Source organism: Gorilla gorilla, chromosome 4 (assembly GCF_029281585.2).
Source record: "Gorilla gorilla gorilla isolate KB3781 chromosome 4, NHGRI_mGorGor1-v2.1_pri, whole genome shotgun sequence".
Taxonomy (NCBI): Eukaryota; Metazoa; Chordata; class Mammalia; order Primates; family Hominidae; genus Gorilla; species Gorilla gorilla.
The window spans coordinates 135,194,015-135,206,952 of NC_073228.2; the positions used below are offsets into that span (position 1 = coordinate 135,194,015).

Consider the following 12,938-nt stretch of genomic DNA (forward strand, 5'->3'; position numbering starts at 1 on the left):
GTTGCCCAGGCTGGAGTGCAGTGGCATGATCACAGCTCACTGCAACCTTGACCTTCCCGGCCCAAGCAATCCTTGCACCTCAGCCTCCCAAGTAGCTGGGACCACAGGCATGCACCACCATGCCAGGCTAATTTATTATTATTTTTAATTTTTAAATTTTGTAATTTTTGTAGAGATGGGGTCTCTCTACATTGCCCAGGCTTGTCTTGAACTCCTGGGCCCAAACAATCCTCCCGCCTTGGCCTCCCAAAGTGCTGGCATTACAGGCATGAGACACTGCACCCGGCCTAAAATAAAACTTAATGGTTAAATTCAGCTAAGGAAATAGTTCATTTTTCTCCGTCTCTTCAGTATAAATGACAGGTAGATAGGGAGAGAGGTGGCATTTAATATGATACAAAAAGCACCAAGGCATACCAGTGCTTAGCAGTTAGATTGGATCTGTTTTCATGACTTTTTCATGAATTCTAAGCAGAATATGAAGTCCATTTTAGTAATGGTATCCACATGACACTCATTGAATGATTATAGTAAAATGTCTTTTTGGTCAACAATGAAATGACAGTATTTTAAATCTAATTTCTACCAACTTTAATGGAGGACTGAGGTACTCTGGACTATAATTGAATTAACAATGTTGAAATCCACCACATTTCCTTTTTCCCATGCCAAATTATATTATACTAGGTTGGTTAGAGTACTGTTTTTGGCATATTCTTTCTTTGTGATTAGTAATCGTGTTTCTGATCCTTAGCATTGAGATATTATACTTTTAGAAGAGCTATTTTCTGAAGAGAAAGATTGTGGCCATAATTTTCAAATTTAATGCATTAAAAGGATCTTGCTTTTCATTTTAACCAGGCTTGCTACCAGTTATTAATATTTAAACATTAAATGCATATATTTCACGTGTTCAGCTTGATAAATTTTGGCATGTGTCTATTCCTGTGAAATCATAACCACACTGAAGATACTGGAAATATACCCCAAAAGTTTCTTCTCAGCCCTTTGTAGGCCCTCCTTTTGCCCACCCACCCACACTCCTAGGAGATTAGCTGATCTGCTTTTCCACCACTAGAGATTAGTTTCTATTTTCTAGAATTTTGTATAAATTATACAGTATATACTCTTTGTGTGGCTTCTTTGACTCAGCATAATTATTTTGAGATTAATCCATGTTGATGGGTGTATAAAATCATTCTTTTTTTATTGAGAGTAGTGTATACCACAGGTTTATCCATTCTCCAGTTGATGAATTGTTTCCAGTTTTTGTCTCTATGTTAAAAGAAAAACTTTAGACAATGTAAATGTGGCAGAATTTATTTGAGCAAAGAATGGTACATGAATTGGGCAGCACTCAGAACCAGAAAAGGTTCAGAGAGCTCTGCTGTGCAACCTGGGCAGTAAGTACAGACAGAAAAGAGAAGCAAGTACGTATATAGATTGATTAGTTAACAGTTCCTCCTTTGCCTTATTTGAACATGGTCTGATCAGTTGGCAGCTTGTGATTGGCTGAAGCTTGGCTGCTTGTGATTTGCTGAGATTCATCTGTTTATTGTCTTCTTTTGAGAAATGTCTGTTGGGTCCTTTGCCCGTTTTTTGATTAAGTTGTTTTCTTGCTATTCAGTTTGAGTTCCTTATATATTTTGGATATTAGCCCTTTATCAGATAAATGGTTTTTAAATATTTTCTCTCAATCTGTGGATTGTCTCTTCAATCCATTAATTGTTTCCTTTGCTGTGCAGAAGCTTTTTAGTTGATGCAGTCCTGTTTTATTTTTGCCTTTGTTGCCTGTATATTTGGGGTTATATCTAAAAAAACTAAAAATTGCTCAGACCAATGTCATGTAACTATTTTCCTATGTTTTCTTCTAGTAGTTTGACAGTTTCAGGTCTTACATTTAAGTTTTTAATCCATTCTGAGTTGATTTTTATATATGGTGTGAGATAATGGTCCAATTTTATTCTTTTCCTTGTGGATATCCAGTTTTCCCAGCACCATTTACAGTAGTTTCACCCTATCTGTGGTTTTGCATTCTGCAGTTTGAGTTAACCTTGGTCAACCATGATCTGAAAATAGTGTATGGAAAATTCCAGAAAATAAACAATTCTTACGTTTTAAATTATGTGTCATCCTGAGTAGTGTGATGAAATCTTGTGCCGTCCTGCCTTCTCCTGCCTGGGAAATCATCCTTTGTCCAGCATATCCATGCTGTATATGCTACCTGCTCATTAGTCACTTAATAGCTGTCTACTTTATCAGATTGAATAAACATAGTATATCTAGGGTTCCTATACGCAGGGGGTCTTGGAACGTATCCCTCACAGATAAGGGAAGACTGCTGTATTGAAGAGACTGTCCTTTCTCTGTTTTGTGTTCTTGGTAACTTTGTTGAAAGCCAGTTGACCATAATTTGTAGGTTTATTTCTGGGCTTTCTATCCTGTTCTGTTGGTCAGTGTTTCTGTTTTTATGCCAGTACGTTCTGTATTGATTACTATAGTTTGTAGTAGATTTTGAAGCTAGGTAGTGTGATGCCTCTAGCTTTGTTTTGCTCAAGATTGCTTTGTCTGTTTGACGTCTTTTGTGGTTTTATATGAATTTTAGGATTATTTTTTCTATTTCTGTGAAAAACAGCATTGGAATTTTGATAGAATTGCATTGAATCTGTAAATTGCTTTGGGTATTGTAGGCATTTTAACAACATTAAAGATTCCAATCCCTGAACATGGGATACCATTATATTTATTTGTATTGTCTGCAGTTTCTTTCATCAGTGTTTTATAGTTTTCAGCATACAGATCTTTCACCTCCTTGGTTAAATTTAATCCTAAATATATATACTTTTTGGAGGCTATTGTGAATAGAATTGATTTCTTAATTTTTTTTCCAGATTATTAGTTGTTAGTGTAAAGAAATGCTACTGATTTTTGTCTGTTGATTTTGTACCCTGCAACTTTACTTCGTTTATCAGTTCTAACAGTTTTTGGTGGAGGCTTTAGGATTTTCTACATATAAGATCATGTCATCAGCAAACAGATACAATTTCTCTTCTTCCTTTTTTTTTTTAATTTTTTTTTTTATTATTATACTTTACGTTTTAGGGTGCATGTGCACATTGTGCAGGTTAGTTACATATGTATACATGTGCCATCCTGGTGCGCTGCACCCACTAACTCGTCATCTAGCATTAGGTATATCTTCCAGTGCTATCCCTCCCCCCCCCCACCCCACAACAGTCCCCAGAGTGTGATGTTCCCCTTCCTGTGTCCATGTGATCTCATTGTTCAATTCCCACCTATGAGTGAGAATATGCGGTGTTTGGTTTTTTGTTCTTGCGATAGTTTACTGAGAATGATGATTTCCAATTTCATCCATGTCCCTACAAAGGACATGAACTCATCATTTTTTATGGCTGCATAGTATTCCATGGTGTATATGTGCCACATTTTCTTAATCCAGTCTATCATTGTTGGACATTTGGGTTGGTTCCAAGTCTTTGCTATTGTGAATAATGCCGCAGTAAACATACGTGTGCATGTGTCTTTATAGCAGCATGATTTATAGTCCTTTGGGTATATACCCAGTCATGGGACGGCTGGGTCAAATGGTATTTCTAGTTCTAGATTCCTGAGGAATCACCACACTGACTTCCACAATGGTTGAACTAGTTTACAGTCCCACCTACAGTGTAAAAGTGTTCCTATTTCTCCACATCCTCTCCAGCACCTGTTGTTTCTTGACTTTTTAATGATCACCATTCTAACTGGTGTGAGATGGTATCTCATTGTGGTTTTGATTTGCATTTCTCTGATGGCCAGTGATGATGAGCATTTTTTCATGTGTTTTTTGGCTGCATAAATGTCTTCTTTTGAGAAGTGTCTGTTCATATCCTTTGCCCACTTTTTGATGGAGTTGTTTGTTTTTTTCTTGTAAATTTGTTTGAGTTCATTGTAGATTCTGGATATTAGCCCTTTGTCAGATGAGTAGGTTGTGAAAATTTTCTCCCATTTTGTAGGTTGCCTGTTCACTCTGATGGTGGTTTCTTTTGCTGTGCAGAAGCTCTTTAGTTTAATTAGAGGTCAAATGTTTAAGTCTTTAATCCATCTTGAATTGATTTTTGTATAAGGTGTAAGGAAGGGATCCAGTTTCAGCTTTCTACATATGGCTAGCCAGTTTTCCCAGCACCATTTATTAAATAGGGAATCCTTTCCCCATTGCTTGTTTTTCTCAGGTTTGTCAAAGATCAGATAGTTGTAGATATGTAGTGTTATTTCTGAGGGCTCTGTTGTGTTCCATTGATCTATATCTCTGTGTTGGTACCAGTACCATGCTGTTTTGGTTACTGTAGCCTTGTAGTATAGTTTGAAGTCAGGTAGCGTGATGCCTCCAGCTTTGTTCTTTTGGCTTAGGATTGACTTGGCAATGCAGGCTCTTTTTTGGTTCCATATGAACTTTAAAGTGAAGAAAAGCATTGGTAGCTTGATGGGGATGGCATTGAATCTGTAAATTACCTTGGGCAGTATGGCCATTTTCACGATATTGATTCTTCCTACCCATGAGCATGGAATGTTCTTCCATTTGTTTGTATCCTCTTTTATTTCCTTGAGCAGTGGTTTGTAGTTCTCCTTGAAGAGGTCCTTCACATCCGTTGTAAGTTGGATTCCTAGGTATTTTATTCTCTTTGAAGCAATTGTGAATGGGAGTTCACTCATGATTTGGCTCTCTGTTTGTCTGTTGTTGGCGTATAAGAATGCTTGTGATTTTTGTACATTGATTTTGTATCCTGAGACTTTGCTGAAGTTGCTTATCAGCTTAAGGAGATTTTGGGCTGAGACAATGGGGTTTTCTAGATATACAATCATGTCGTCTGCAAACAGGGACAATTTGACTTCCTCTTTTCCTAATTGAATACCCTTTATTTCCTTCTCCTGCCTGATTGCCCTGGCCAGAACTTCCAACACTATGTTGAATAGGAGTGGTGAGGGAGGGCATCCCTGTCCTGTGCCCGTTTTCAAAGGGAATGCTTCCAGTTTTTGCCCATTCAGTATGATATTGGCTGTGGGTTTGTCATAGATAGTGCTTATTATTTTGAAATACATCCCATCAATACCTAATTTATTGAGAGTTTTTAGCATGAAGTGTTGTTGAATTTTGTCAAAGGCCTTTTCTGCATCTGTTGAGATAATCTTGTGGTTTTTGTATTTGGTTCTGTTTATATGCTGGATTGCATTTATTGATTTGCATATATTGAACCAGCCTTGCATCCCAGGCATGAAGCCCACTTGATCATGGTGGATAAGCTTTTTGATGTGCTGCTGGATTCGGTTTGCCAGTATTTTATTGAGGATTTTTGCATCAATGTTCATCAAGGATATTGGTCTAAAATTCTCTTTTTTCATTGTGTCTCTGCGTGGCTTTGGTATCAGAATGATGCTGGCCTCATAAAATGAGTTAGGGAGGATTCCGTCTTTTTCTATTGATTGGAATAGTTTCAGAAGGAATGGTACCAGTTCCTCCTTGTACCTCTGGTAGAACTCAGCTGTGAATCCATCTGGTCCTGGACTCTTTTTGGTTGGTAAGCTATTGATTATTGCCACAATTTCAGATCCTGTTATTGGTCTATTCAGAGATTCAACTTCTTCCTGGTTTAGTCTTGGGAGAGTGTATGTGTCGAGGAATTTATCCATTTCTTCTAGATTTTCTAGTTTATTTGCATAGAGGTGTTTGTAGTATTCTCTGATGGTAGTTTGTATTTCTGTGGGATCAGTGGTGATATCCCCTTTATCATTTTTTATTGCATCTATTTGATTCTTCTCTTTTTCTCTATTAGTCTTGCTAGCGGTCTATTAATTTTGTTGATCCTTTCAAAAAACCAGCTCCTGGATTCATTAATTTTTTGAAGGGTTTTTTGTGTCTCTATTTCCTTCAGTTCTGCTCTGATCTTAGTTATTTCTTGGTTTCTGCTAGCTTTTGAATGTGTTTGCTCTTGCTTTTCTAGTTCTTTTAATTGTGATGTTAGGGTGTCAATTTTGGATCTTTCCTGCTTTCTCTTGTGGGCATTTAGTGCTATAAATTTCCCTCTACACACTGCTTTGAATGCGTCCCAGAGATTCTGGTATGTTGTGTCTTTGTTCTCGTTGGTTTCAAAGAACATCTTTATTTCTGCCTTCATTTCGTTATGTACCCAGTAGTCATTCAGGAGCAGGTTGTTCAGTTTCCATGTAGTTGAGCAGTTTTGAGTGAGATTCTTAATCCTGAGTTCTAGTTTGATTGCACTATGGTCTGAGAGATAGTTTGTTATAATTTCTGTTCTTTTACATTTGCTGAGGAGAGCTTTACTTCCAAGTATGTGGTCAATTTTGGAATAGGTGTGGTGTGGTGCTGAAAAAAATGTATATTCTGTTGATTTGGGGTGGAGAGTTCTGTAGATGTCTATTAGGTCTGCTTCGTGCAGAGCTGAGTTCAATTCCTGGGTATCCTTGTTGACTTTCTGTCTCGTTGATCTGTCTAATGTTGACAGTGGGGTGTTAAAGTCTCCCATTATTAATGTGTGGGAGTCTAAGTCTCTTTGTAGGTCACTCAGGACTTGCTTTATGAATCTGGGTGCTCCTGTATTGGGTGCATATATATTTAGGATAGTTAGCTCTTCTTGTTGAATTGATCCCTTTACCATTATGTAATGGCCTTGTCTCTTTTGATTTTTGTTGGTTTAAAGTCTGTTTTATCAGAGACTAGGATTGCAACCCCTGCCTTTTTTTGTTTTCCATTTGCTTGGTAGATCTTCCTCCATCCTTTTATTTTGAGCCTATGTTTGTCTCTGCACGTGAGATGGGTTACCTGAATACAGCACAGTGATGGGTCTTGACTATATCCAATTTGCCAGTCTGTGTCTTTTAATTGGAGCATTTATTCCATTTACATTTAAAGTTAATATTGTTATGTGTGAATTTGATCCTGTCATTATGATGTTAGCTGGTTATTTTGCTCGTTAGTTGATGCAGTTTCTTCCTAGTCTCGATGGTCTTTACATTTTGGCATGATTTTGCAGCGGCTGGAACCGGTTGTTCCTTTCCATGTTTAGCGCTTCCTTCAGGAGCTCTTTTAGGGCAGGCCTAGTGGTGACAAAAATCTCTCAGCATTTGCTTGTCTGCGAAGGATTTTATTTCTCCTTCACTTGTGAAGCTTAGTTTGGCTGGATATGAAATTCTGGGTTGAAAATTCTTTTCTTTAAGAATGTTGAATATTGGCCCCCACTCTCTTCTGGCTTGTAGGGTTTCTGCCGAGAGATCCGCTGTTAGTCTGATGGGCTTCCCTTTGTGGGTAACCCGACCTTTCTCTCTGGCTGCCCTTAATATTTTTTCCTTCATTTCAACTTTGGTGAATCTGACAATTATGTGTCTTGGAGTTGCTCTTCTCGAGGAGTATCTTTGTGGTGTTCTCTGTATTTCCTGAATCTGAACATTGGCCTGCCTTGCTAGATTGGGGAAGTTCTCCTGGATAATATCCTGCAGAGTGTTTTCCAACTTGGTTCCATTCTCCCCATCACTTTCAGGTACACCAATCAGACGTAGATTTGGTCTTTTCACATAGTCCCATATTTCTTGGAGGCTTTGCTCATTTCTTTTTATTCTTTTTTCTCTAAACTTCCCTTCTCGCTTCATTTCATTCATCTCATCTTCCATCGCTGATACTCTTTCTTCCAGTTGATCGCATCGGCTCCTGAGGCTTCTGCATTCTTCACGTAGTTCTCGAGCCTTGGTTTTCAGCTCCATCAGCTCCTTTAAGCACTTCTCTGTATTGGTTATTCTAGTTATACATTCTTCTAAATTTTTTTCAAAGTTTTCAACTTCTTTGCCTTTGGTTTGAATGTCCTCCTGTAGCTCAGAGTAATTTGATCGTCTGAAGCCTTCTTCTCTCAGCTTGTCAAAGTCATTCCCCGTCCAGCTTTGTTCTGTTGCTGGTGAGGAGCTGCGTTCCTTTGGAGGAGGAGAGGTGCTCTGCTTTTTAGAGTTTCCAGTTTTTCTGTTCTGTTTTTTCCGCATCTTTGTGGTTTTATCTACTTTTGGTCTTCGATGATGGTGATGTACAGATGGGTTTTTGGTGTGGATGTCCTTTTTGTTTGTTAGTTTTCCTTCTAGCAGACAGGACCCTCAGCTGCCGGTCTGTTGGAGTACCTTGCTGTGTGAGGTGTCAGTGTGCCCCTGCTGGGGGGTGCCTCCCAGTTAGGCTTCTTGAGGGTCAGGGGTCAGGGACCCACTTGAGGAGGCAGTCTGCCGGTTCTCAGGTCTCCAGCTGCGTGCTGGGAGTACCAGTGCTCTCTTCAAAGCTGTCAGACAGGGACATTTAAGTCTGCAGAGGTTACTGCTTTTTGTTTATCTGTGCCCTGCCCCCAGAGGTGGAGCCTACAGAGGCAGGCAGGCCTCCTTGAGCTGTGGTGGGCTCCACCCAGTTTGAGCTTCCGGGCTGCTTTGTTTACCTAAGCAAGCCTGGGCAATGGTGGGTGCCCCTCCCCCAGCCTGGCTGCTGCCTTGCAGTTTGATCTCAGACTGCTATGCTAGCAATCAGCGAGATTCTGTGGGCGTAGGACCCTCCGAGCCAGGTGTGGGATATAATCTCGTGGTGCGCCGTTTTTTAAGCCCCTCGGAAAAGCGCAGTTTTCGGGTGGGAGTGACCCGATTTTCCAGGTGCCGTCCGTCACCCCTTTCTTTGACTAGGAAAGGGAACTCCCTGACCCCTTGCGCTTCCTGAGTGAGGCAATGCCTCGCCCTGCTTTGGCTCGCGCACGGTGCGCACACCCACTGACCTGCGCCCACGGTCTGGCACTCCCTAGGGAGATGAACCCGGTACCTCAGTTGGAAATGCAGAAATCACCCGTCTTCTGCTTTGCTCACGCTGGGATCTGTAGACGCGAGCTGTTCCTATTCGGCCATCTTGGCTCCTCCTCCCTTTTCTTTTTCTTTTCTTTTTTTTTTTTTTTTTGGACGGAGTCTTGCTCTGTCACCCAGGCTATAGTGCAGTGGCGTGATCTTGGCTCACTGAAAGCTCTGCCTCCCGGGTTCACACCATTCTGCTGCCTCAGCCTCCCTTGTAGCTGGGACTACAGGTGCCTGCCACCATGCCCAGCTGATTTTTTGTATTTTTAGTGGAGGCGGGGTTTTACCATGTTAGCCAGGATGGTCTCCATCTCCTGACCTCGTGATCTGCCTTCCCCGGCCTCCCAAAGTGCTGGGATTACAGGCATGAGCCATCGCGCCTGGCCCCTCTCTTCTTCCTTTTCTATTTGGATGCCTTTTATTTCTGAGGCTTATCTTTCATTCTGTTAACAGTGTCTTGCAAATAGCAGAAATTAGTATTTGAATGAAATTATTACTTTTTCTTTTTTAAGTGGATTGTGCTTTTGTGTTTTAGTTTACTAATCTTTGCCCAAGAGAAGGCCACAAAGATTTTATGGAAGTTTTATGGTTTTACCTTTAGGTCTGTGATTGATTTTGAGTTAATTTTGGCATGCGGTATGAATATTCAGTTGTTCCAGCTTCATTTGTTGAGGAAGCTATCCTTTCTCTGCTGGATTGCCTTTGTACTCTTATGGAAAATAAGTTGACCACATGTGTGTAGTTGTATTTCTGGACTCTCAGTTTTGTTTTATTGACCTGTTAAGTCTCTCTGCCTACTAGTACAATGTTTTTGTAGCTTTATAATAAACCTTGAATTCTGGTTGTATAAGGCTTCCAAAATTTTTGCCCTTTTTAAAAGCCGTTTTGATTGATCTAGCTCTTTGCCATTTCCATATGATTTTACTTAATTAATTTATTTTATTTATTTTGAGGCAGAGTCTCACTCTGTCACCCTGGCTGTAGTGCAGTGGCATGATTTTGGCTCACTGCAACCTCTGTCTCCTGGGTTCAAGCGATCCTCCTGCCTCGGCCTTCCGAGTAGCTGGGATTACAGGTGTGCACCACCATGCCCGACTAAACTGTAGGATTTTAGAATAAACATGCCAGTTTATTGTACAAAAAGGTCAGCTGGGATTCTTATTAGAATTGTGTTGACTATATTGATCAAATTGGGGAGAATTGACATGTTAACATCATTGACTTCATTGATCTATGAACATATTATTCTCTGTTTTTGCACATAATTTGATAATTTCTTAATAATTCATATTTTTACACTACAAATGAAATTATTTTTTAAATGATTGTCCTTTTTTTTTTTTTTTTTGGAGACAGGATCTGGCTCTGTTGCCGGGGTTGGAGTTCAGTGGCACAATCATAGCTCACTGTAACCTCTAACTCTTGGGCTCAAGTAATCCTCCCACCACAGCCTCCTGAGTAGCTAGGACTACAGGCATGCTCCACCATGCCTGGTTAACTTAAAACATTTTTTTGTTGTTGTTGAGACAGGGTCTCCCTATGTTTCCCAGGCTGGTCTTAAAATCCTGGCCTCAAGCAATCATCCCACCCTGGCCTCCCAAAGTGCTGGGATTATACATATGAGCCACCGTGCCTGGCTTCTGATTATTCTTTGTACAAGTGTTCTATAGAAATAGAATTGATTTTTGAGTATTAATCTTGATTTTTGAGTATTGATCCTGCAACCTTCCTAAACTTATTTATTCTATTAATAGTAGTCTTGGTTTTCCTAATTTCGTTATCAGAGTTAGCATAGCCTCTTAGTTCACTGTCAGTTTAGAGTTGAAGAAATGTGTAAGTTTATAAAATGTAATATCAATAGCTTGCCAGGAGTGAGATGCAGCAACCCCAATGGTTTTCATTTTTCCTTTAATGAAATTCATTTTTCCTTTAATGAAGTACCAGTATTCTTCATAATATGGAACCTTGACACTTCAAGCTACCATTATTTAAGGTGTTAAATTTATAGGCAATTTCAGCAAAATAATTGATTATAAAGGATGAATTGCTGTTTGTTTTTATGACTGGAATTCTAAGAATCTGTTCAAGTTATGTGTTTTGGAGGGAGAGCCAGTTGCCTTGGTGATGGCTTTGGGAGACAGGGAAGAGTATGTGGGACTTTATGTTTGTGGCTTGAGCGGAATATATGGATTATGGTGTGATTTGTTAAGATGACGAAGACTGAGGAAGCAGTGGATTTAATATTGTCAATTCAGGTTGGACACGTTAGATTTTAGGCGTGTTTTGTCTACTGTGTTAAGGCTTATAGGTTTATTTGGACGCTTTTAGATGAACTATATGTTAGGTTAAAAACAGACCTGAGGTCACACAGCTAGTCATTTGCAGAATTTGAACTTCAGCTTCTGACTCTTAAGTCCATGTTTGTTATCCCCTTATGCTATATTATATCCTCAAGGCAGAGAAACATGCTTGGCTGTGACAATACTAAAATGTTCCCTGGGAGCTATTAGAAATACGTAGCAGAGTTTGCAAGCTCAGATGTCTGCAGGGTACAGACAAGTAATTGTGAGCCAGGTTGTAACATAAAGGAGAGTGGCGACTTCTGTGGAGAACTGCAAAGTCCCATCCACAGGGTTAGTTAGCTGCTATTCAGCTCCAGAAGATTGTTTCCATATGGGAATGTGGGGCCAGTATTGCCAGATATTCTGATTTTTCAAGAGAGGTCCAAAATCTGGATTTTCATGTAAAGTCGTGATTTATAAATGTAGGCAGTTATGCTTTAACCATGCAGACCAACCTAGTGTGGGTCCACCAAAGGTGTCTGCTGGATTCTGCCCGGTGGGTAGATATACTGTGGAAGCAACAATAAATTTATATGGTGGGAAAAGTGTGGTAACTGTGTATAATAAGCACGTTATGGTGTTGAAATGCAGGTTGCTTAGGTTAAACATGGTGCTTAGTGAGCCTAGTGTTTGAGTTCAGTCTTTATATGGATCAGTTAATTATAGATGGGGGAGGGGGAATTGCTCTCTGTAGCTTTTTGCCTCCTAATTGCATGCTTTCATTTGCAGATAGGGCCAGATTTGAGTGTGTGAATTTTTGAGTGAAACCTGGAACCCAAATGAGAAGAAATCTGCAAAGAATAACTACTGACAGTGAATCTGCGGTCATCTGTATGCATAATATGGAATGTTCTTAACCCAGAAGTAGCTGAATGTGTTACTCCATTGCTGAGGAGTGGTAAGTCTGATAATCTCCACTGATAATTAAATAACCTAAACCCTTTCCATAAAAAGAGGATGACTACTTCTACATTCTTAGCATTTGCTGACATTAATTTTTATATTACAGAGGAGGACAGCAGTGCAGTTTAAGGGAATTCTTTATCCCTAACATCATGTTTAATGTCTGATTTCAGAGTTTGGCTTGCTTCTTCCAGTTAGGCACATCCTTTCCTTTGCCTAGGCATTTTTCTCTATTATTTCTTCTTCAGTCCGAGGCCTGAAATACTGTATTTGAAATATTCAGCCAGCGCTGAAATGATGGTCATGATAGTTAGCAGCATCCATTCTAATCTTAGTTGTGGTAGGTCTCATTCTCTTTGGGAGTGATTGTTTTAGGAATGGACATGAGAAACAGTTTTGTCCAATGAGAGACAAAAGGGACATCTGCAAGAGGCTTTTGGGGAAATCTTTCTTGCTTTTGTGAAAAGGAAGAAAATAGATGGTCCCTCTTCTCCGCAGAGCTGATATTACATAGATGTGATGTGTGGAAGTGCTGGAGCCATCTTTTTAGTAGCCTGAAGGTGATGCCTTATGTGAAGGAGGGAGAACCAAGGGAACTGGAGAAAAGTAGAACTAGAGTTCCATTTACCATGCCTATAGCCACTCTACCTGAATTTTCTTATTGTTTAAGCAGTTTTGCCTTGAGATTTCCTGTTATTTGCTATAGAAATTATCTAGATTTATTTGGTTTCTTCCTTTTTTGATTACTCAAAGCCATGTTTTTTAGTGTCGCACACATTTCTACTTGATCATGTTCTTTGTAGCCCCTTACAAGCTTTA

At 39.7% G+C, this 12,938-nt stretch overlaps 1 protein-coding gene across 7 annotated transcripts in view; it reads left to right on the forward strand.

Annotated features, from left to right (window-relative positions):
* Window positions 1–12,938, forward strand: part of CDC42SE2 (CDC42 small effector 2) — a 124,085-nt gene that overhangs the window by 33,464 nt on the left and 77,683 nt on the right. For 3 of the 7 annotated variants that reach the window (XM_063706750.1, XM_004042452.4, XM_004042451.4), the window contains exon 2: window positions 11,946–12,114. The exons of 2 other annotated variants lie outside the window; for them this stretch is intronic. Coding sequence is in view for 1 of the 5 variants with exons in the window: in XM_063706749.1 (XP_063562819.1) it covers window positions 11,946–11,977 (32 nt within the window). In the remaining 4 variants the exon portion in view is untranslated. Of the gene's footprint in view, window positions 1–11,945; window positions 12,115–12,938 lie in introns of those variants that run through there. 2 more of the 7 variants (XM_063706748.1, XM_063706749.1) reach the window with 1 other exon arrangement.